The sequence below is a fragment of the Amblyraja radiata genome, chromosome 24, assembly GCF_010909765.2.
Source record: "Amblyraja radiata isolate CabotCenter1 chromosome 24, sAmbRad1.1.pri, whole genome shotgun sequence".
Lineage (NCBI taxonomy): Eukaryota > Metazoa > Chordata > Chondrichthyes > Rajiformes > Rajidae > Amblyraja > Amblyraja radiata.
The window spans coordinates 20,583,928-20,608,459 of NC_045979.1; the positions used below are offsets into that span (position 1 = coordinate 20,583,928).

General features: G+C 45.3%; 1 protein-coding gene across 1 annotated transcript in view; it reads left to right on the forward strand.

The window, feature by feature from the left end:
• Positions 1 to 24,532, forward strand: part of LOC116986828 (copine-8-like) — a 300,796-nt gene that overhangs the window by 124,177 nt on the left and 152,087 nt on the right. Inside the window, exon 7 of the mRNA XM_033042550.1 lies at positions 15,863 to 15,926. Coding sequence (XP_032898441.1) covers positions 15,863 to 15,926 — 64 coding nt within the window. The remainder of the gene's footprint in view (positions 1 to 15,862; positions 15,927 to 24,532) is intronic.

The following is a 24,532-nucleotide window of genomic DNA, read 5'->3' on the forward strand; positions in this document are numbered from 1 at the left end:
CATCCATGGGAATAGGTAAAACATCTGATTTATGTGGAAACACCTGGATTAGAAGCTGAAGACATTTGGGAATAATTTGACTGGGGAGGGGGGGATTTGGACAGATGCATGAACAGGATAGTTTGAGAGGGATATGGGCCAAGCACAGGCAGGTGGGGAACTTGTGTAGATGGGGCATGCTGGCCGGTGTGGGCAAGTTGGGGCCCGTTTCCGTGCTGTATGACTCTGACTCTGCAACTTACAGTGCAAGAGAACCGGGTTCAACCCTGATCTCAGGTGTGGAGTTTACATGTTCTCCCTGTGGCTGCGTGGGTTTCCTCCCTCATCCCAAAGACATGCAGGTTTGTAGGTTAATTGGCATCTGTTATAAATTGCCTTGGCATGTAGGGAATGGATAAGAAAGTGGAATAACTAGAGTGAACGGGTGATTGGTGGTTGGTGTGGACTAGATGGGATGAAGGGCCTGTTTCCTCACTCAAAACTAAATAAAGCTGAGCTAAACTTATCCCTTTTCACTTCAGGTTTTTGTCTTGCCCTTTGATCATGTAACCATTTTGGGTGGAGTTGATGGGCCGAAGGGCTTCTATCTCAAAACAAGAGGGTGTCAGAAGACTCATCTGAAATGCTTCCACTTTGCTTGAATCTTTTAACCTGCCACAGACCCTGGTTGTACACAGCCAGAGAGACAGAGAGAGAGAGTGGCTACACCCTGCTAACCCCTGGTGAATGCAGAAACAAAGAACTGCAGATGCTGGTTTGTCCTAAAGATACCAAAAACTGGGAGCTCTAGTTTCCTCTTTGAGTGCTCCGGTTTCCTCCCACACTCCAAAGACCTACAGGTTTGTAAGTTAATTGTCTTAGGGAAAATTGTAAATTGTCCCTAGTGTGTAGGATAGTGCTAGTGATCGCTGGTCGGGGTGATCGCTGGTCGGCGGAGACTCAGAGGGCCAAAGGGAACTGCTTCTGCACTGTAGCTCTAAACTAAACTGAAAAATAGACACACATTGCTGAAATAATTCAACAGGTCAGGCAGCATCTCTGGGGAAAGAGGATAGGTGATGCTTCAGGTCGGGACCCTTCTTCAGACCTAAACTACATCGATCTGAAGAAGGGTCCCAACCCGAAACGTCACCTATCCTTTTATTCCAGGAATGCTGCCTGACTTGTTGAGTTACTCCAGCACTTTGTGTCTATCGGCCCCTGGAGAATTATCTTTTCTAGTTTCCTCATGGACGGACTCAGAAAAATTGACTTCCTCGTGAGTCATCATCTCACGCTCCCAAATGTACACCCACTCCTCCTCGATCTCAGTGCCAAAGGATCTGAGAGATGGCAATCTGTCTGGAGGTTACATTTTATCCCTCAGAGCCTTGTTCCACTCCACTTGGCTGAACGCTGAGAGCAGACGACGAGAAAAATAACTAGCGTTTTTTTTTGTTTTTATTTTGTTTGTTGTTGTTGCTATTCATGGGCAATAAGCAGTGAGCTGTCAGCTACTGATGGGAATCTGTACTTCTGGTTGACATACAGGGAGCCAGAGGCGATTCAGAGACCAGCTTGTGAGCATTGCATTTCCAGTTGTGCTGTCAAACTACCATCAAACACCAGTCTCCAGATGTGGGCCACACTGACACTCCACACTGCGGCACTGCTTTCAAGTCTACAAGTTTCAGCACCTTAAGCCCTTCTCCTTACTGTTTCACACCGATTTAGTTTAGCTTAATTTATTCCTGTCACGTGTACCGAGGTTCAGTGAGAAGTGTTTTTGTTGCGTGCTAGCCAGTCAGCGAAAGGATTATGCATGATTACAATCAAGCCTTACACAGTGTACAGATACAGGATAAAGGGAATAATGTTTCGTGTGAGATAAAGCCTGGATAAAGATAGTTCACAGGTCTCCAATGAGGTAGATGGTAGGTCAGGACCACTCTCTAGTTGGTGATAGGATGGTTCAATTGTCTGATAACAGCTGGGAAGAAACTGTCCCTGAATCTGGAGGTGTGCGTTTTCACACTTCTATAACTTTTGTTCGATGGGAGAGGGGAAAACGTGGCCTGGGTGTGACTATTCCTCGATTATGCTGCTGGCCTTGCCGAGGCAATGTGAGGTATAAATGGAGTCAATGGAAGGGAGGTTGGTTTGTGCGATGGTCTAGGCTGCGTCCACAATTGGCTCCAATTTCATGAGGTCTTGGATAGAACTGTTCCCAAACCAAGCTGTGATGCATCCCAATAAAATACTTTCTACGACGCATCAGTAGAAGTTGGTGAGAGTTGTTGGGGACATGCCGAACTTCCTAAGCCTAAGGAAGCAGTGGCATTGGTATGCTTTCTCGGTCGTTGCTTCAATATGGGTGATCCAGGTGAACACCAGGACATGTGTTGGTCAGTAGCACTAAGTTCCTGGGGGTGCAGATCACTAACAGTCTGACCTGGTCAAATAACATCACATCAATAGTTAAGAGAGCGCAGCAGCGTTTGCACTTTCTGCGCCGGATGAGAAGAGCTCACCTACGCCATCCTGTCCTCGCCACTTTCTACAGGGGCACCATGGAGAGTATTCTGACCAGCTGCATCTCTGTCTGGTTTTGGGGACTGTAAAGCCTTCGACTGGAAGTCCGTGCAGAGAGTGGTGAGGACGGCTGAAAAAATCATCTGGACTTCTCTCCCCTCAATTTGCGAGCAAACGTTGCTTGTCTAAGGCCAGCATTATTATAAAAGACCCCACACATCTCCATCAAGGACTGTTCACTGCTGCCCTTGGGCAAAAGATATTGTAGCATAACTAGCAGAACGTCAAGGTTTTGCAACAGCTTCTTCTCCCGAGCCATCAGACTCTTGAATGCTATGTAATGGGCAGCCGCCATTATCTATTTTATCTTTTTATCCATTTTGTCTTTTTATCCATTTTATCCTTCGGTTTAATTTGTGTTGCACGGGGAGCCAAATGCAACGGAATTTCGTTTAGAATTGCATATATCGATGTATTTCTAAATGACAATAAAGTTTTGATTGATTGATTTTTTTATTGAAGACATGAGCAAAGATCATAGAGGAGCAAGATAGACCACTCCTCTGAAATCCAATGGACTGACGTGTAATACGTGACGGAACGTCACGGCCGCCATTTCTTTAAGCGACACGCGACTTCCGGTATGCCACCCGATGTGATCCAAAGCAAAGATTATAGAGCTCCTCTATAATCTTTGATCCAAAGCAAAGATCCTCGAGTATCTTGTAGCGGGAACAGCCCCCTCCTTTGCGTAGTTTCCCTTGCATTGTATTGTGCAGTTTCCCTTTAACACACACTGCACAAAATTAAATTTAACGTATATATATTTTATATATTTATATGAATGTGTGTCTGTGTGTGAGAGGCAAGTTAGAGATAATAAAGTTTATTCTCATGGATCAGAAGCAACTTTGATTTAAATAATCACTATTAATTCATTTGTCTTGTAAGATGATGTACATAAACCATAAAGAGAGGGAGAAGGGGGGAGAGGGAGAAGGGGGGAGAGGGAGAAGGGGGAGAGGGAGGAGGGGGGAGAGGGAGAAGGGGGAGAGGGAGTGGAACGATAGCACATTATAACGTGCAGCCGTCCCATTCCGACCAAAGATTATAGAGCAGAGCTCCTCTCGTACCTTTGATTGCGGCCGCCACCGCCGAACCCCCCGGCCCACCATTGCACCCAAAGAACAAAACCAAAAACGTACAGAAGTGTTAAAATTGTCTTTATTATAGTGGTAAGTAAAGATCTATTAAAAATAAGTCTACTAACTTTCTAATGTACCGACAAACCTAGTTTCCCAATGGCCATTGATGGGAGAACAGAAAATAACATTTTCACGACAGAATATCGACAAAAAATAATAATAATATTTTCTAACCTTTCTTTTTTATCGGGGAACCTAAAGAATGACAGGTCTGGTCGTTTAGATTTACGATTAGAACAATTGATAGTGGAGCAGTGAGGTGAAGATTTACATGTGGACGCCATGACAGTATGGGGGAAGCCCAAAAAAATGCTCAATAAAATGGCGTCGACAATCACACACGTGATACTACGCGTTTTTCGAGGAGTGGTCTATCTTGCTCCTCTATGATCTTTGGACATGAGGTTCTTTATCTCCTTCCTGTACTCTGTCTCATCATTATTTGATATCCGGCCCACAACGGTGGTGTAGTCTGCAAATTTGTAAATCGAATTGATTGTACGTGGCTCCGCAAGGAACACATCCTTGCGGAGCAACCTATCACTTGACAGGCTTTGTACAGCCTCCATCTACCTTTTCAAATTGTCTTACCCCTACTCCAGCACAAGGAAGGGTCCCTATCCGGACTGTCATCTGTCCATTTCCCTCCACAGATGCTGCCTGAGTTTTGTGTTTCGTGTTTTGCTAAAGTTTCCAGCATCACCAGTCAGTCGCTTCTCAAAAGTTTGCAAGGGTGGAGGCCAAGTCATTGGGTAATTTTAAAGCAGAGATTGGCGGGTTCTTGTTTAGTAAGGATGTTAAAGGTTTATGTGGAGCAGGCAGGAGAATGGGGTTGAGGGGGAAAGATAGATCAGCCGTGATTGAATAGCAGAGTAGACGATGGGCCAAATAGCCTGATTCTACTCCTGTGACTTATGACGTTATGCTGAATAAAATAGAACAAAATATCACAGAGAACCAAGTTGTGCTGCATGGGTTTGTGCTTGGAACTTTGTGATTTAGAAACAAAGCCCTGGAGATGACAGCAGCTCAGGCAGAATCGGGAGGGAGAAAAGCAGGAAATATTTCGGCTCAATGCATTTCATCAGCATCTGCCAACCTTCATTGTGCATGTAGACACAGGCACTGGGCATGTGGCCACATCATTAACCTGTGGTGTACACTTACCCGAATATTCAAGTCGACATCGTGATCAGTAAGGGCAGAAAAATGAAGAGTTTTATCTGCATTACGTACTCCAATTGTGCAAAATGGTTTTGTTGTAAGTTGTCATTACCAAATGTTGCTGAAATCAACCCATAATTATCAAGTGGTAATGTTTTTTTTTTTTTTTTATTGGGTATGAACCTGCTAAAAAGTACCGGGTATACTCAAAGAGTCAAATGTCACAGAGGGCAACACAAAGGTGCAGTGGTGGAGTTGCTGCCTCACAGCGCCAGAGATCCAGGTTCAAATCTGACTTCAGGTGCTGTCTGTGTGGCGTTTGTACGTTCTCCCTGTGACTGCATGGGTTTTCTCCGGGTGCTCCGGTTTCCTTCCACATTCCTAAGATGTGCAGGTTTGTTCGTTCATTGGCCCTCTGTAAATTGCCCCGAATGTGTCGGGAGTGGATGAGAACATGGAACTAGTGTGAAGGGGTGATCGATGGTCGGCGTGGACTTGGTGGGCTGAAGGGTCTGTTTCCACGCTGTATCTCTAATATCTAAAGTAAAGTTCCCAACTGCACTCAATCAGACCCCAGCAACCAGTCTAGGTGTACACACAAATTACCTGCACAAATAGATCCACCGGCCAGAAAGGGAAATCGCCTCTTGTTTTGCTCCAAATACAGTCATAGTCAGACAGCACAGAAACAGGCCCTTTGGCCGAACTTGTCTATGCCCCATCTAAACTAGTGCCATCTACCCTGCGTTTGGCCCATATTCCTCTAAACCTTTGCTATTCATCTGCCTGTTCAAATGTCACATATCCACGTTCTCCAGAGGTGCTCTTGACCCACTGAGTTCCTCCAGCACTTTGTGTCCTTTTTTTGGGGAATTTAGCATCAGCAGTTCCTTGTTTCTCTCTTTCAAAAACATTGTTCTAGCACCTGCATAGACTACCTCCTCTGGCAGCTCGTTCCATACACCCATCACCTTCCATGTGAGTGAGAATAGCATCCCATCAAATCTTTCCCCTCTCATCTTGAATCTATGCCCAGTTGTTCTTGATTTCTGGGAAAAGGGGCACCACCCTAGGGCGGTTCAGTGGCACAAAGGGAGAAACAGTGGTGCAGCGGTAGAGTTGTTGCCTTACAACACAAGAGACCCGGGTTCAATTCTGTCTGCACAGAGATGGTATGTTCTCCCTGTGATTGCATGGGTTTTCTCCAGGTGCTTCAGTTTCCTCCAACACTCCAAAGCCAAACAGGTTTGTAGATTAATTGTCTTCGTTAAGATTGAAAATGGTGCCATGTGTAGGACGGTGGTGGTGTGCGAGGTGTTCGCTTGTCAGCCTGTTTCTGCACTGTATCTCCAATGTCTAAAGATAAAGGAACTAAGTAAGGGAGGGGCTAGAGTGTGGAGCTAAAGTGGTCATCTTTGAAACTTTGGTGCTGTCCTGCTGTTTTCAGATAAGTTCAGAAGGTGTCATTGTCAGAAATCTATGCATGGAAATGCATTATTGATGCCTTTGATAAGCAAGTGCTTCATCATGCACTCATTGCGTAAAAGTGGGGCACCAATTATTCATGATAACGTCTTATCGAGTGAGGGTAGTGTCATTTCAGTTTTATAACCTGCAACTGTGCTGCAGAATTCAAGCATATGTAAATTCCACCAGACTTTAATTGCCTACCAACGGGGAAAAAGGGAATTAGGCAGAAAACTCAACAGACATTATGTTGTCAGCAAACTATAGATTTTTTTTTTCCTATATCAAGGGAATAATACAAGTTAAATACCATTGGGTTTAAAAGCAATATGGTGTTAATCTAACTGATTAGCATTGACTTTAACTGATTTGCAGTATTAAAGGGTTGCAGTGATAAATGCAGAAAGGTTTTAATGACCAACTTGGAATAAAAAGGACCGCTAGTGTATTGGACAGCTTGGAGGTTGCTGGAGGCATCAAACTCGCAGAATTTTCAGGAGACATTAACTCGGAAAACATGACAGTAAAAAACTGATGATGCGACATTAATATATTTTTACGGAATGGAAATATTGAGCGGGCTGAAGAATGTGTTCCTTGAAAGCTCACTTTGTTATTTTAATATGTCCCTTGTTGAGATGAACCTGTCATGTCATTGCAATGTTAGCTTCATTATCGACCATGTGGAACGATCATAGTAATTAATTGGCACAAATGGTTACAGAAGCCACATACATTGGAAGTTGAATAGTATAAAACATGTAATAATTAGGCCTCTTCTGAAAGACTTCTCTGCCTGTGTTGGATGGTTTAGCAGGATGTTGCAATAAACTAATGGCTATAAGTTGAGGTTGGACCAACCTGGATTGTTTTCTCTGGAGCGCTGGAGGCCAATTAACCCACAAGCCAGCATGTTTAGGGGATGTCGGAGGAAACCCACGCAGTCACAGGGAGAATGTGCAAATTCCACACACACACACACACACTCACACACACACTCACACGCACACTCACACGCACGCACACACACCCCCGCACACACACACACCCCCGCACACACACACACCCCCGCACACACACACACCCACTCTTTTTAACATCTACAGACCTTTTTTTTGCTCATTTCCTGAGTAAATTACCTATCTCTTTTGTCCTGTGGAGGTGCTGGCATGCAAACGGCTCTGATAATGGATATAAGCTTCCAATCTGCATCTCACTCATTCTGTTTGACTGCCTGGTACTTCATCTCCACCTCCCCTTCAGACTTATCTTTCTCACAGAAACCAGCTGAATTCATCAATCAAATTACCCAGGTGAACATATTCAGATAATGATATAACTTATATTAAGCATTAATTCTATAGACATTCTTTATGATAGATGGTTTAAATGAATCTACTTTAATATATCTGTGCACAGAAACTTTAGCTAATTACATATCCTGCTGCACGAGGCTTAACTCTAATTTCTAATTTTACCAGGGTAATCAATCTCCCTTAATTGTGCAATGATAATATTATTTCTGCATTGTTTTATACAGTGACATTTAACATTTTCTTCCACATTTATTTTCTGTTTGCCCAGATCTATACATACTTATGTCCTTCCTCTCATAAGTTCATAGTTCATAGGTGCCAAATTAGGCCAAGTCTACTCCGCCATTCAATCATGGCTGATCTGCCTTTCCCTCTCAACCCCATTCTCCTGCCTTCTCCCCACAACCTTTGACACCGTTTACTAACCAAGAACCGATCAATCTCTGCTTTAAAAATACCCATTGACGGACACCACAGCCGTCTGTGGCAATGAATTCCACAGAATCACCATCCTCTAAGAAATTCCGCCTCTTCTCCTTTGTAAAGATACATCCTTTTATTCCGAGGCTGTGCCCTCTGGTCCTAGACTCCCCAACTAATGGAAACATCCTCTCCACATCCACTCTGTTTCATCCGCCCTCTCTTTCGTCCTATCTTTCTTTCTTTGTACATTTGTTTTTCCATGGCTTCCCAATATTCCTCATAAAAGTGTCTGGCAGTCTTGACACGAAACATCACCTATTCCTTTTCTCTAGAGTCTGAAGAAGGGTCTTGACCTGAAACATCACCTGTTCCTTTTCTTCAGGGATGCTGCCTGACAGCTGAGTTACTCCCGCATTTTGTGTCCATATTTGGTGTAAACCAGTATCTGCTGTTCCTTCCAACACGTTGCCTCTGCCTGAGTTTGAAGGTGTTAACTTTTATTTATTCATTTGGAAATTTATCCTCCATGGTTTGAACGTTTAAACTATCATAGATATTCAAGTGGTAGAGTTGCTGCCTTACAGCACCGGAGACCCAGGTTCGTTCCTGACTATGGGTGATGTCTGTATGGAGGTTATGCGTTCTCCCTGTGTCCGCGTGGATTTTCTCCAGGCCCCTTCTTTCCTCCCACATTCCAAAGACATGCAGGTTTGCAGGTTAATTCTGTGAATTGTCCCTAGTGTATAGGTTTGAACTAGTGTACAGGTGATCGATGGTCGGTATGGACTCGATGGGCCAAAGGGCCTGTTTCCACACTGTATCTCCAAACTAAACTCAATTAGTATGTAGCGTGCAGGCTACTTGCAAAATTCAATGCTATTGAAGGAGTCGAAGGGCAGGAGCATGGACCCTACCCGATGCACTAGGAATGTTGTGCAATTGTGGATAATTGTGTTATTGGTAGTAACTGCTAATAAATACTGAAGTTTTAAGGTGCTATGGTCCAAAGATTAATTGTGAAATCCTCAGTTTCTATTCATTTGAAAATTTAATTTATTCATTCATAATTTAATTTCCATTGCGTGGTTTCATTACAATTAAATGAATGAGAAATGGAAGTTTTATGAACTCAGTAATTGGGGAATGATTTCCATCAACCTTAAGGTGAGTGTTCTGTTATTATTACATTCAGTTAATAATGTGCCAGCTGTAACTAAACTTGGATATAAATTATCCCTCTCACTTCTATCTGCTGGCTTGGTTTGTGATCAAAGATTGACGTTTGCCAATAATATTCTTTGTGCTGTTGGCTCGCATTGATTGAAGGGAGTAGAATTGTAAGGGATTCAATAAACCCTTCAAAGTAGACCTTTGTCTGACTGTGTCGTTTAGTTTATTGTCACGTGTACCGAGGTACAGTGAAAAGCTTTTTTGTTGCGTGCCATCCAGTCAGCGGAAAGACAATTCATGATTACAATCAAGTTGTCCACAGTGTTCAGATACAGGATTAAGGGAATAACATTTAGTGTGAGGTAAAGTCTGATTAAAGATAGTTCAAGGATTTTCAGTGAGGTAGATGGGAGGTTAGGACTACTCTGTAGCTGGTGAGAGGATGGTTCAATTGCTTGATAACAGCTGGGAAGAAACTGTCCCTGAATCTGGAGGTGTGTGTTTTCACACTTCTGTGCCACTTGCCTGATCAGAGAGGGGAGAAAAGGATGAGTGGTTGTTGATTATGCTGGTGGCCTTGCCGAGGCAGCGTGAAGTGTAGATGGAGTCATTGGAAGGGAGGTTGGTTTATGCAACGGTCTGGAATGGAAGCATGAGGATATGGTAGCAGACCCTTGAGTTTTCCCCACCCTTTTGGCCCTTTGATACCTACAGCACGGACTGGACTTAGAAAATGGCACCAAAACGTTGTCCTTTGTATGCGGGATCTGTAGACTATTTCTATACAATCTGCTAATCGGGGATGTGCTTGGTAATGACAATACTTTACTGGACTGTTTGGAAGAAAATAACTTTACTGTGCCTTTGCACTTTGCACATGTGACACCAGGCCCGTACGAAGCTTTTCAAAAAGGGGGGTGGCATGAAGAGGGGTGCGGGCGGGCCTGAGCGGGGGGGGCTGAGCGGTGGGGCTGAGCGGGGGGGCTGAGCTGGGGGGCTGAGCGGTGGGGCTGAGCGGGGGGGCTGAGCGGGGGGGGGGGGGGGGGGGGGCGGGGGGGCTGAGCGGGGGGGGCTGAGCGGGGGGGGGCTGAGCGGGGGGGGATGAGCGGGGGGGGGCTGAGAGGGGGGGGGCTGAGCGGGGGGGGGCTGAGCGGGGGGGGGCTGAGCGGGGGGGGGCTGAGGGGGGGGGGGCTGAGGGGGGGGGGGCTGAGGGGGGGGGGGCTGAGGGGGGGGGGGCTGAGGGGGGGGGGGCTGAGGGGGGGGGGATGAGGGGGGGGGGGCTGAGGGGGGGGGGCTGAGGGGGGGGGGGCTGAGGGGGGGGGGGCTGAGGGGGGGGGGCTGAGCGGGGGGGGCTGAGCGGGGGGGGGCTGAGCGGGGGGGGCTGAGCGGGGGGCCTGATCGGCGGGCCTGATCGGCGGGGCTGAGCGGGGGGGCTGAGCGGGGGGGGGGGGGGGGGGGCGGGCCTGAACGGCGGTGGGGGGTGGCGGCGCGATTTTTTTATTACTCTAGGGGGAAAAAAGGGGGGTGCGTTCGCACCCTCCGCGCCCCCCCTTCAGACGGCCATGGACACTAAACGCACCATCCAAACAATGACTTAAGGAGAAACTGGTATATAATCTGTCCTTGTGTTCAATGCCGAGATTTCTGAGCCTAGTGTTGCTTCTCAAAATCTGATTTTTAAAGTTGTCCTTTTCGGTCAGCAGTTTGGTTTAAGTACAATATTATACAATATTTAATGCTGAACTAGGGAACAGCTTTAAGGTGAGAGGGGCAGACGATGTGCAGGGCAAGTTATTTTTACACAGAAATGGTGAATGGCTGGAGAACGCTGCTAGAGGTGCTAGCGGAGGAAGGTACAATAGTGACGTTTAAGAGGCAATTAGAGAGGCACATGCAGAGAATTGAGGGCTGCGTATCATGTGCAGGCAGAGGAGGTTTGGTTTATCTTGGCATCATGTTCAGCATGGCTATTGTGGGCCGAAGGGCCTGTTATTCTGCTGTACTGTTCTATGTTCTATTAATGGAATGACGTAACGTAGCAATATTGAACTCAATTAAATATTTTAATGTCAATAAGATTTTATTGGGCATTCAACTGAATTTTCTGAGGGATAATTAGTGGCAGAGACCCGGGTTTGGTCCTGACTGCGGGTGCTATTTGTACGGAGTTTGTACGTTCTCCCTGTGACTGCGTGGGTTACCTCTGGGTGCTCTGGTGTCCTCCCACACTCCAAATACGCGCAAAATTATAAATTGTCCCTAGTGTGTAGGAGAGTGCTAGTGGATGGGGTCGGCACAGACTTGATGGGCCGAAGGGTCTGTTTCCACGCTGTATCTCTAGTCTAAAGATGTGCATCAAATTGATTCATTGGGAATATTCGTCAATAGTTAACTCCAAGGATGTGCATCGGTGTTATGTGGCATTGGCTTGTTTTGTTGGGTTTGGTTGCCGGTTAGGTGCTTCTCCTGTGGTACAAATACAGGGCCCACTACTCATACATACATGTTGGTTACTTATCATGGGATGGTGTCCATGTTGGACCAGTTGTATTACCCACTTGATCACAGATCTCACTCACAGACATCACTTGTAATGCAGTTGGCATGCCGGCTATTTCATGCAATTCGATTCAATTCCTCGCACCTCACCAAGAGAATCCAAGACAAACATCCGGTCAAACGTGGTAATGGCATGCACTTGCATATTTAAAAGCAGTGTTGATTTAAGGAAGCTTCAAATGGTTTCAATCATCTGTTCACACAAACCTAAAGTGCCATTACTTCAGTGTTAGCTCATTCAAGGTCGATGCAAGGAACCATATCACTAAACATTTCACAAAGGCAGAAGGAATGTTTTCACAAAGAGCAGAGAGATATCCTAATAATCTGACGAGGTTTTCATTGTGGATGTGTTTGTGGTTGTCATGTTGGTTACATCGTACAAACCTAGTGTCTGAAGAAGGATCCCAACCTGAAACTTCACCATTTCATGCTCCCCAGAGATGGTTTGGAAGGAACTGCAGATGGTGGTTTCTACCAAGGATAGATGCAAAATGCTCCAGAGATGCTACCTGACCCATTGAGTTACTCCAGCATTTTGGGCCTATCTTTGGTATAAACCAAAATCCTTTATATTAAACCTCGTGTTATGTTCATTCAAATGATGGAGAGGGTACTATTGACAATGGCAATGGATGGACCAAGGGTTTGGAAATAGATTCAACTGAAATTACAAAGTAAGTCATAACGTTATAATATCAGTCTCCTGTTTGTCTCTGTTGTGAATTGTAAACAAAAATCAATATAATTTTTCTCTTTTTTTTGTATAATCTTAATTTGGAGTAATCAGGCAGGAAAGCATATTTTAAATTATTTGAAGTTGATGTTTAAAATATTTCCGCCAGCTCGGTTTGATTTTGTGCTTATATTTTGTGTTTATTGATGATCCCTGCTCAAGTAAGAAAGACATTTGGGCGAAACACTGGTGCAGTTGTTAGAGCCGCTGCCTCACAGAGCCAGAGACCCGGGTTTGATCCTGACCTTGGGTGCAGTCTGTGCAGAGTTTGCACGTTCTTCCTGTGACCACGTGCGTTTCCTCCGGGTACTCTATTTTCCTGCAACATCCCAAAGATGTGCTGGTTTGAGTGTAAATTATCCCTCTGCAAATAGCCCCTAGTGTGTGGGGAACAGATGAGGAAGTGGGATAACATAGAACCAGTGGCCGGCGTGGACACAGTGGGCTGTAAGGCCTGTTTCCATGCTGTATCTATAAACTAAATGTTGACTTTATTTATCATAGCTGCAAAAACTTTTGCACAGGCAGCTTTCCAAAAGCTGCTTCCAGAGATTCCTACTTTCCATCTGTGCATTTACTCTTGGAAACAAGTCCTGTTTTCACTTCTAAATATGTAATGCATGTGACTGTAAATATAAATAGTTTGAATGTATCACCCTTTACACACATAGGCTGGTGTGTAGTCCCAATCTTCCAACCAATCTCATTTTGGACGTCGGACCGTTCCTCTATAACTGTATGGACGGCACAGTGGTGCAGCGGTAGAGTTTCTGCCTTACATTACCAGGACATTCTGTCCAGAGCAAGCGATGGCTGTGAAAGGCGTGCAGCATCGTCAAGGACTGCTCTCACCCCAGCCACAGTCTGTTTACCCTCCTCCCATCCGGGAGATGCTACAGGTCTCTCCAGCAGGTCCAGGAACAGCTTCTTCCTGGCGGCCGTTACATTACTTAACTCTGCACCTTGGTGATTGCCAGTCACCCCCCCCCCCCACTACTCTATGTACGTATATATATATTTATTGCTCATTATCCTACGTCCACTCTTCTGGGGAGATGCTAACTGCATTTCGTTGTCTCTGTACTGTACACTGCACAATGACAATAAAGATTGAATCTGAATCTGAGACCCAGGTCCGATCGTGCAACGGGTGCTGTCTGTATAGAGTTTGTACGTTCTTCGTGTGAACACGTGGGTTTTCTCTGGGTGCTCCAACGTTCCAAAGATGTTCAGGTTTGCAGGTTAATTGGCTTCTGTAAATTGTCCCTAGTGTGTAGGATAGAACTAGTGTACGTGTGATCGCTGGTCGGAACGCACTAAATGGAGGGAAGGCCTGCATCCATGCTGTAAAACTAAAACTAAAAGTGTAATGCCGTAATGCTGTAACACTTTATTCTGCACTCTGCTATTTTTCTCTGACCATTATCTGTTGTACTTGACTGGCTTAATTGTACTTGTGTATGGTATGATCCAGTTTGACTGGGTAGCATGCAAACAAAAGCTTTTCACTGTTTAAAAATACAGAGTGGAAACAGGCTCTTTGGCCCACCGAGTCCATGCCGACCAACGATCACTCTTGCACTAGTTCCGTGTTATCCCAGTTTTGCATCCTACACACTAGGGGCAATTTATAGCAGCCAATTAACCTGGCCCCTGTGAGGCAGCAACTCTACTGCTGCGTCACTGTGCTGCCCTATCGGTAAAATCCTTACAACATGGCCAAATGGATAGTTATCAGCATTCATGTCCAGTGCATTTATTTTGTCGGCATTTTGACCGCATACAATGCAAAATAACAGTCTACAACCTTCAATATCCCATCAAAGCTCCGCTGGCCAATTGATACTTGTTGCAGATTGTATCAAATATAATTCCCCAGTTTAATATTTGCCACAATCCATTTATTTATTATGTCATCAAGATCAATATACAAAATGGATTGTAGCAACAAGGCACTGCAGATGCTAGTTTACAAAAGACACAAAGTGCTGGAGTAACTCAATGGGTCAGGCAGCATCTCTGGAGAAAAAGGATGGGCGAGGTTTTGGGTCGGGTCCCTTCTTCAGACTGAGTACGATCGATCCTCTATCTCTGTAGAATAGACCCTCTGTTTATTAGCAGAGCACGTGGCTATTGTTCTGATAGATAAATTGAATTTCCCATTTAATATGAAGCTCCTGGTCTATTGTGCAAAATGTGATGGTTTATCAAATGGTTCTGTTTCATCTCTGGGTGTATGAAAACAGACAAAGCATTATCAATCTGCATCATCCCTCGGCATGCACTGACATTTCTGTTGGCAATTGGAAAATGCCTGCATTGTAGTCATACTTGGCACATCAATATTTCATTATTACCTCAGTAAAGTTGGAACTGTTTTCCATTATCACCCTCCCTTTTCTTGGCAAGCGTATGATAGATGCTGCTAAATGCCAGTTCAAATGCTAACTGCTCCAATAATGCTGGTTGTGTGTCATCAACACGAGGAGAAGTCAAGCAATCTTTCTAACTTGAAAATAAAAGATATTTTCTACGTAGCAGCACAAGGCACTGCAGTTTAGTTTAGTGATACAGTGCAGGAACAGGCCATTCGGCCCACCGAGTCCACACTGACAAGCAACCCCGCCCATTATCACAATCCTACACACACACTAGGGACAATTTTACATTTTTGCCAAGCCATTCCTCCCACAAACGTGTACGTCTTTGTAGTTGTGGGAGGAAACCCACGCGGTCACGGGGAGAATGTACAAACTCCATACAGACAGCACCCATAGTCGGGATCGAACCCGGAACTCTGGCGCCATAAGAGCTGTAAGGCAGCAACTCTACCACTGCGCCACCGTGTAGCTTCTGGTTTACAATAAAATATACAGTGCTGGAGTAACTCGGCAGGACAGGCAGCACCTCTGGAAAACATGTATACTCACGTTCTCTCTTTCCCCCTTTCCCCCTGTCCTTTTCCACCTATTTTGCTTTCTCTCGCTTCACGATTCACACCTCACCTATCCTTATCTCACACTAATTGTCTTTTCATCTCTGGTCTTTGTCCAAGCGTCTCAATGGGCCGAAGGGCCTGTTTTCATGCTGTTTGAATTGAGTTTGTTGTCACGTGTACAGTGGGTACAGTGATCAGCTCTTGTTGCGTGCTAACCAGTCAGCGGAAAGACCATATATGATTACAATCTTAATGGGCATTTACTAATATTTATTCTGCACCCATTATTCTGACCATTCTCTGTTTCCATGTGTGCAGGTTCTGACAGTGAATGGAATGTTTTACAATAACCTTTTATTCTCTCTCTTCTCAGTGGTATCCCCGGGAAGAAATGTGGAATAATTGTTCTGTCAGCTGAAGAACTTGGCAATTGTCGGGTAAGTAAAACCTTTAGTTGTTGTACAGGATAATCAGGCTGGAAAGTGCCTTTTGGGTTCCATAAACCTTTTACTTTTGTGCAGAAAAGTCATTCAGAATTTGTTGTTCTTTAAAACAATAGGATCATTTTTTTTTTTAAACTGTTGCCTGTCTTTCTCATCTGTGGAATAGATCAGTGATTCCCAACCTGGGGCCATATGGCAAATTTCAGGGGGGGGCACAGAAACATTTTGGGATTTAGGGGGCCACAGGTTCAATGAAGGGGGCCACAGAGCTACCTAAATTGCCTCCTAAATTTCAGTTCTAATAAATTTAAATCTATGTAGTTGAAATATTTTTGATGTTTGTGGAATAGAATAAAAGAGAATATATGTGCAATTAATAGACACTGATATTTTTATGGAAGGTATTATAATATTGAAGTACTTTTTTTCCGCTAATAATGTCAGGGGGGGGGCCACAGAAAAATTAAAAGATCCCAAGGGGGCCATGAGCTAAAAAAGGTTGGGAACCACTGGAATAGATGATCTGGAGACCACAAGATCACATTAACATGCAACAAAAGCAATAGATAATTGGCCCCAAAAAAGGCAAAAATGCTGGAGTAACCCAGCGGGTCAGGCAGCATCTCTGGAGAACATGGATATGTGACGTTTCAGATCGGGACCCTTCTGCAGGCTTGTAGTAGACTAGAGAAAGCTGGAAGAGAGTTGGGGACCTGGCAAGTGATAGGTGGATACAGGTGAGGGGGAGTTTTACAGGCAGATGGTTGGACAAAGACCAGCAAAACGGAAAGACAAAAGATGTCCGGTAAGGGAAGACGAGGAGTGAATGGTGAGACCAGAGGAAAGGATATATGTGAATGGGGCCCAGGTAATGAGATTATTGAGGTTGATTAAGGGATTAAATTCTGGCCCGACAGACTGCCATCAAAGGTAAATGTATAATTTTACTTTTACAGCCTTCATTTTAGTTCAGTTTAAGGACACAGAGTGGAATCAGGCCCTTCGGCCCACCGAGTCCACGACTCCATACATTAGCACTATTCTACACACTGGGGACAATTTACACTTTTTACCAAAGCCAAATTGTAGATGGGGGAGGAACTCGGAACACCCGGAGCATACCCGCGCAGGTCAATGGGAGAAGGTACAAATACCGTACAGACAGCACCCATGGTCAGGATCGAACCCGGGTCTCTGGCGCTGTAAGACAGCAGCTCTACCGCTGTGCCACCGGGCAGCCCCGTTGGGTTAAGAACTGTTCTAAGATGTCAGTGAAGGTCCATGCATGCGCATCTCAGAACCCCAGATGGCGTAGAACAGAGGCTCCCTTCCAAGTCAGGCAGGCATTTTAATTATCCAGCAGGAACTGCCAAGTTCAACCTGCTCAGAGTAAAAAATGCCACAGCAGCGAAATTGTTCCATTTAACTCCTGGTTCCCTGTTTCTGCTGATTAAAACAGTTCCTGTAATCACAGTTGATCCCTTGCTGATTTAATGGAAAAAAAATTGATGTCTGAATGATTGGGCGGCGCAGAAGTACAGTTGCTGCCTTGCAGCACTTGCAGCATCAAAGACCCGGGTTCGATCCCGACCTCGGGTGTTGTCTGTATGGAGTTTGTACGTTCTCCGCATGACCGCGTGGGTTCTCTCCGAGATCTTCGGTTTGCTCCCACACTCCAAAGACTTATGGCTTTGTAGGTTAATTGGCTTGGTATGAATCGGGTCAGGTCGGGGGGAGTTCCCTTCACCACGGGAGCCATGTAATCCCGTGCTACCTGCTCCATGGTCAGATAGTCGACGACTAAACCGTCTCCCCAACCTGGTTTGCCAGGTGAGGAGGGGGCTGTGGACCCCCAGCAGGACCAAAAACAAGACCTGTCAAATGGTGGATGAGCTTCTAGTGAGCCAACGGCCATCCACACTTCAGTAAAAGTTGCGATCACTGTCGTACATAGCATTGTAAGGAATGATGATAAAGCACACACACCAACATCCTCTACTTCCAGTGGCGGAACTGGAACTGGAGGACAGACAGGTGTGGTGCGTCCGTCACCGTTCCCATTGGAAACTGGCACCACTGCGTCGCTAATGTTTACAACAATGATGAATGGATGAAGTATGAATGTAAAATTGTCCCTAATGTGTGTAGGATAGTGTTAGTGTGTGGGGATCGTTGGTCAGTGCGGACTCGGTGGGCCAAAGAGCCTCTTTCTGCACTGTATATATAAACTAAACTAAAGCTAGTAAATGGTCATGAGGGTGGCAGGAATTATCGGTGGAACAGGATGTATGAGTGGTAGTTAAACATTACATCATTGCTACGTATTTCCTAGTCAGGGAGTCAAATCCCTTCGGCCCAAATCGTCCACGCCGACAAAGATGCCCCTCTAAACTAGACCCATTTACCCACGTTTGTCCTCCTATCCCCTTTATGTTTAATAATTTAAAAAGAAGGAATCACAATCACTAAAGGGTGGAATTCTCTTGGCTCGGCATGCTTGCCTTTTGGTTTAAGAGCCACCGGATGTGCTCTCCAGATGTCCTTTCATGCATTTAATAAATTCTCAGCATAGAATTGGTTTACATTTAAAAAACACGCACATAAAAATAAATGGCTTTGAAATGGTTTGTAAATCGACTGATCGCACGCAGACAGACTCGCACACACACACACACACACACACACACACACACACACACACACACACACACACACACACACACACACACACACACACAGCCAGACTCCCGCACACACATATAGACAGACGCGCGCACCCACACACGCACACACGCACACAGACTCACACATACTCATGGGGCTTTTTCACGGGGCGAGTTGACGCAAGATGTCACCAGAGTGAAGAGGTCGTGGTCCAGCACGAGTCTCGCACGATATAACGGGGGGTAGATAAAGAGTTCCCACGGTACTCGGCATTTCTGTTATTTGTGCGAGTGACTTGTCCGTTTCCCGAGCTTTCGCGTTAAATCTTGAATGAACATCGTGAACTACACGTGACACAAATGATGTAACTTTTTTTTTCACACACTATATATATCCTCCCTTGGTTGAATTGGCTCATTTGGAGACATATTTTACTGTGTATGTGGGAGACACAGATGGACTGAGCACAGTACCTCGGTCTTATTGTGTGTGGGAGAGGGGGAGAAAGAGACGTACACTCACAGAGGCAGAGTCTCTCAGCCTGTGTAAGAGGGAGGGAGAGAGAGAGAGAGGCACACACAAGGTGGATGTGAAATCTCACCTGCCTGTTTCAGTGACAGACACCCGCCGCCAGTAAATGAAGACACCCCCATCTGTCTCCCCCTCCTCTCCCTCGACTCCCCCACCTTTCCCTCCCAACTCCAGTCCCGTCCCGACCCCCTGGGAAACTGAATAGAGCAACAATATAGATATAGAAACTGAAACAATATAGAAACTGAATAGCACAACATGGCAAAAACATCTCTGACACGCTTTACCCCCTTTCTTTGAGATTTTCTGGGAGCCATCTCTGCAAGTGTTCCTGTTAAAAAGATTATCCAACAATGACAATTAGGTGGGACGTCCTCGAAGGACACATACTCACCTTCTGTCCCCTCTGTCCAGCTTCCGGGTTTACCGTTCGCAGGAGTTCCCACGCGCTATATCTCTAAAATCTGAAGTTAGGTAATGTCTAAAGGAACTGCAGACGCTGGTTAATGCTGGTTAATACGCACAGAAGGACACAAAATGTTGGTGTTACTCAGCAGGTAAGTCAGATCTGGGAAGAAAAACATAAAAAGCTGGAGTAAGTCAGCGGGTCAGGCAGCATCTCTGGAGAAAAAGAATAGGTGACGATTCGAATCGGAGCCCTTCTTCAGACAGCCTAATCGGAATTGAGTCTGAAGATGTGTCTCGTCCCGAAACATCAGCTTTTTTTCTCCAGAGATGCTGCTTGACTCGCTGAGTTACTCCAGCTTTTTGTGTCTGTCTTCGGTTTAAACCAGCATGTGCAGTTCACTCCTTACACGGGTCTCTGTACAACATTGATTGGTAGCGTTCCGGACCCCTGGACCCGAGGACTCCGACCTGTATCTCTCAAAGAAGTACATGTGAAAAATTTCTCACGGACCATAAAAATGCGTAACCTTTCAGTAAAGTCCCTTTTAAAGTCCCTTTTAAAGATTATAGTTATTTTCTTGAATCTCATTAACATAACTCATGAATAAGTTGATGTCCATATGCGGATGCAAATCTTTATTTTTATTTATTTTTTAAATTCAATCCCACAGAAGATAATTTTTACTCACCTTCTGTCCCCTCTCTCCAGCTTCCGGGTTCACCGTTCGCAGGAGTTCCCACAGTACCCGCAAGAGTTATTACGGATATCGCACTGGCCACTACATTCATATAATGTTGCAATACTCAACCACAAGTGTACAAGTCAATCTTGGAGAAATTCAAACTTTCTTGAATTTTCTCCCGAGTGACCAAGTTACACGATGACATGCCGTTAGCGCTACGGTGGTCCACGGTGGTCCACGAATGCCGTACTGTTATCGCACGAGGTTCCCATGATGTTAAACTCCGGTTAACTCTTGCGTCAAGTCGCCCCGTGAAAAGGCCGCTTCACACACACAGACTCACACACACACAGACTCACACACAAACAGACTCACACACACACAGACTCACACACAAACAGACTCACACACAAACAGACTCACACACACACAGACTCACACACACACAGACTCACACACACACAGACTCACACACACACAGACTCACACACAAACAGACTCACACACACACAGACTCACACACACACAGACTCACACACACACAGACTCACACACACACAGACTCACACACACAGATGTTAAGATGAAGGAGAAAATATTTAATAGGAATCTGAGGGATTATTTTTTTCACACAAAAGTGAGTGGGGGTGTGGACAAGCTGCCAGAGGAGGTAATTGAAACAGCACTATCCCAACGTTTAAGAAACAGTTAGACAGGTACATGGATGGGACAGATTTGGAGGGATATGGGAAAACCGTGAGCAGGTGGGATTAGTGTAGCTGGGACATGTTGGCCGGTGTGGGCAAGTTGGACCCAAGGGCCTGTTTCCACACTGTAGCACTCTATGACTGTAAGTAACAGGCTATTGAACTGGCAACAAGAGAAAACGAATAATAGAAAAAGAAGTCCAAAGACAGCCCCGGTCCAAGGTAGGTTCTACTGCAACACTGAGGCAGCATCACAATATCCAGACTAAACAGTGAACTGAGGTCCCATGTGTCTAAAGGATGTCATGGCACTGGTTCAGAGATTATCAAGGGATTCATTACCAGCATCCATGCCAATATTTATCAATCAATATCTTTGAACTACCTCATCCAGCCAGTGCTGTTGCAGATTGTGGATGATTGCTATGTGGAATTTGAGTATTTCAGGGCTTCTGTACCTTCTGTGTAGGAAGGAACTGCAGATGCTAGTTTAAACCGAAGAGAGACGCAAAATTCTGGAGCAACTCAGCGGGACAGGCAACATCTCTGGAGAGAAGGAATGGGTGACGTTTGGGGTCGAGACCCTTCAATGGTCCGTTTTTGGCGTCAACATTCATGAATATTGATTTCTCTATATTCAAGTAAATCTCACTCTCCCCTCCTCCCTCATGCCTCTGTAGTCCCCTTTACTCAGCTGTAATACCGACACATCCAATTTCATCTTCTCCCTCTCAAATTGCAGGTTAAATCTTATCATGTAATGGTCGCAACCTCCCAGTGGTTCCTTTACGTTCAGTTCCCTTATCAAATCCGATTCATTACACAACACTAAATCCTGAATTGTCTTTTCCCTGGTAGGCTTCACTACAAGCTGCTCTAAGAAATCATCTCAGAGGCATTCTACAAATTCCCTTTCATGGCGTCCAGAACCAACATGATTTTCCCAGTCATATTGAACCTGCATATTGAAATCTCCCATGACCACTGTAACATTGCCTTTCTTACATGCTGATTGTATCTCCTGATGTACCCTATATCCTGGCTACTCTTTACAACTCCCATCAGGGTCTTTTTACCCTTGCAATTTCTCAGCTCTACCCACACTGACTCTCCATCTTCTGATCCTATGTCACTCCTTGCTATGGACCAAATGTCATTCCTTACCAGCAGAGCTACCCCACCCTCTCTGTCTTTCCGATATGAATTATAACCTCGAATATTCAGCTCTCAGCTCCGATCCTCTTGCAGCCATGTCTCTGCAATTCCCACAACATCAATTCCCGTACCACTAGTCAAGGGTCTTGACTTGAAACGTCACCTACAGTGTATTCCTTTTCCCCAGAGATGCTGCCTGACCCGTTGAGTTACTCCAGCATTTTGTATCTATCTACTATACCTTCTTCCCGATGGTAGCCGCGAATTGAGAGCGTGGCCCGGGTGGTGTGGGTCTCTGCTAACTGCCTTTTTGAGGCTATGTCTCTAGATCCCTTCAGCGGTGAGGAGGTCAGTGCCCATGATGGACCGGGCAGTGTCTACCATTTTCTATAGTCTCCTTCAAGTTCAAGGCCACATTTATTGTCACATGCACCATTTAAGGTACGGTGGAATTTGATTTACCGTGCAGCCACACAATCAAAAAGATCATTCTTGGGGGCTCAAGTTGTAGAATCGGGCCCTGATGCTACCTGCCAATACGAGAGCTGGGAGTTTATCAGCAGCTTGAAAGGTCAGTAATTGAGTTTGTGGACAGGTGAAGCTGGTGTTAACGCTTCCAATGCTGTTGGGAAACAAATCCTGACTCAGTGGGCACACACTCGGAACCAGTGTGTTGATTTGTAACTCTTGTTGACAGCCAGTCCACTAGGGTTCAGTGAAGGGAAAATACTTAAATTGAACAAAACATTTCACTGTGTGGACTGATTACTCTGTTTATTTCCTTGGGCTAGTTAAAGTCTATCACCTTCGTGCCTCGGTATCAGTTTCTCCTCCTGCCTTTTATTGTCAAAACTAATTTACAAATCGGCAAGGATGGCACGGCGGTGCAGCGGTAGAGTTGCTGCCTTACAGCGCCAGAGACCTGGGTTTGATCCTGACTACTGGTGCTGTCTGTACAGAGATTGCACATTCTCCCTGCGACCATGTGGGTTTTCTCAGGGTGCTCCAGTTTTCTTCCACATTCCTAAGACGTGCGGGTTTGTAGGTTAGTTGGTGTCTGTAAATTGCACAGACGAAGGGCCTGTTTTCACAACGTATGTCTCTAAAATGTCATTCCGGTTCCTTAAAGCATGCTGGGATGGAGTGTGAAAGTCTGAGAGTTGCCGTTACATTCCATTTGGTCGGCATTTTTTGAGGTAGAAATGTCTTTGCTGCTGTCCTGGTTGTAGAAATGCAATAAAACTGATCAGAACATTGTGTAGGAAGTACCTGCAGGTTTACAATAAAGATAGACACAAGATTCAGGACTAGGTTCTGGATGCAGGTCAGACAGCATCTCTGGAGAGAAGGAATGGGCGATGTTTCGTGTCGAGTAATCAGAACAGTGTGCCTTAGTGGTAGCAACTCACACATAAAGCTGGAATGGCAGTGTCCTGGGATCACGATAGAAGGTGACTGGGTTTTTTTTGGGTGTTTAAACAAGTTCAATGTTCGATAGTACATGGATTTATAAAGTGCAACATCCACAGAATACATGGGAGACTATTCTGCAGCGGCACAAGCCGAGCACAACAGCGCTGCAGTGCAGATGGCTACCGTTTTACTGGGGGAAATTCTTTTATTTATTTATGAAAACCACTGCTTGTTCCAGTTGGTGAAGTGCTGCAGAGAAATCAATCAGTGGGCAGTAAAGAGGATTATTGGATCAGATCTCGCTACGTTGAGCAGTGTTGGTGTAGAGGGATCTCCAATGGCAACTTGGAACTGGTGGTAAATTTAAAATAAAATAAACTGGAAAGGCAGTAGCCAAGGATCACAGTGTTATCGACATAGGAAGGAACTGCAGATGCTGGTTTGCACCGAAGATAGATACAAAATGCTGGAGTAATCCCCGTCCCGCTGAAGTAAGGGCCTGTCCCACTTGGGCGTCATTTCCACGTCACGCAGGTGGCGCGCGAAGATTTTGTGAATCCCAAAATCCAGGGGCGCTGCGCGCTACTGCCGTCACTGCCTACGCCACCACACCTCACCATGCACCATGCGTGCTTAATACACACCATGCACACGTAATGCACGTCATGCGCGCATCTCATGCTTGTCGTGCATCGTGACGCATAAATGATGTAGCATAAATGATGTAGCGTAAATGACGCACAAGTGCCGCCCAAGTGGGATAGGCCCTTTACTCCAGCAATTTGTGTCAATCACAATCGCAGGCAGCTGTTATTGTGGGTGAAATTCAGCCTCACAAGACTGCAGCTCTATATTCATGAAAACCACTGCAGCTTGAATGCTTGAACTTTAATTTAGTTTATTTTAGAGATACAGCATGGAAACAGGCCCTTCAGATCACCGATTGCCACACCGACCATCGATCACCCGTCCGCACAAGTTCCACGTTATCCCACTTTCTGATCCACACCTTACACACTGGCGACAATTTACCATCTTA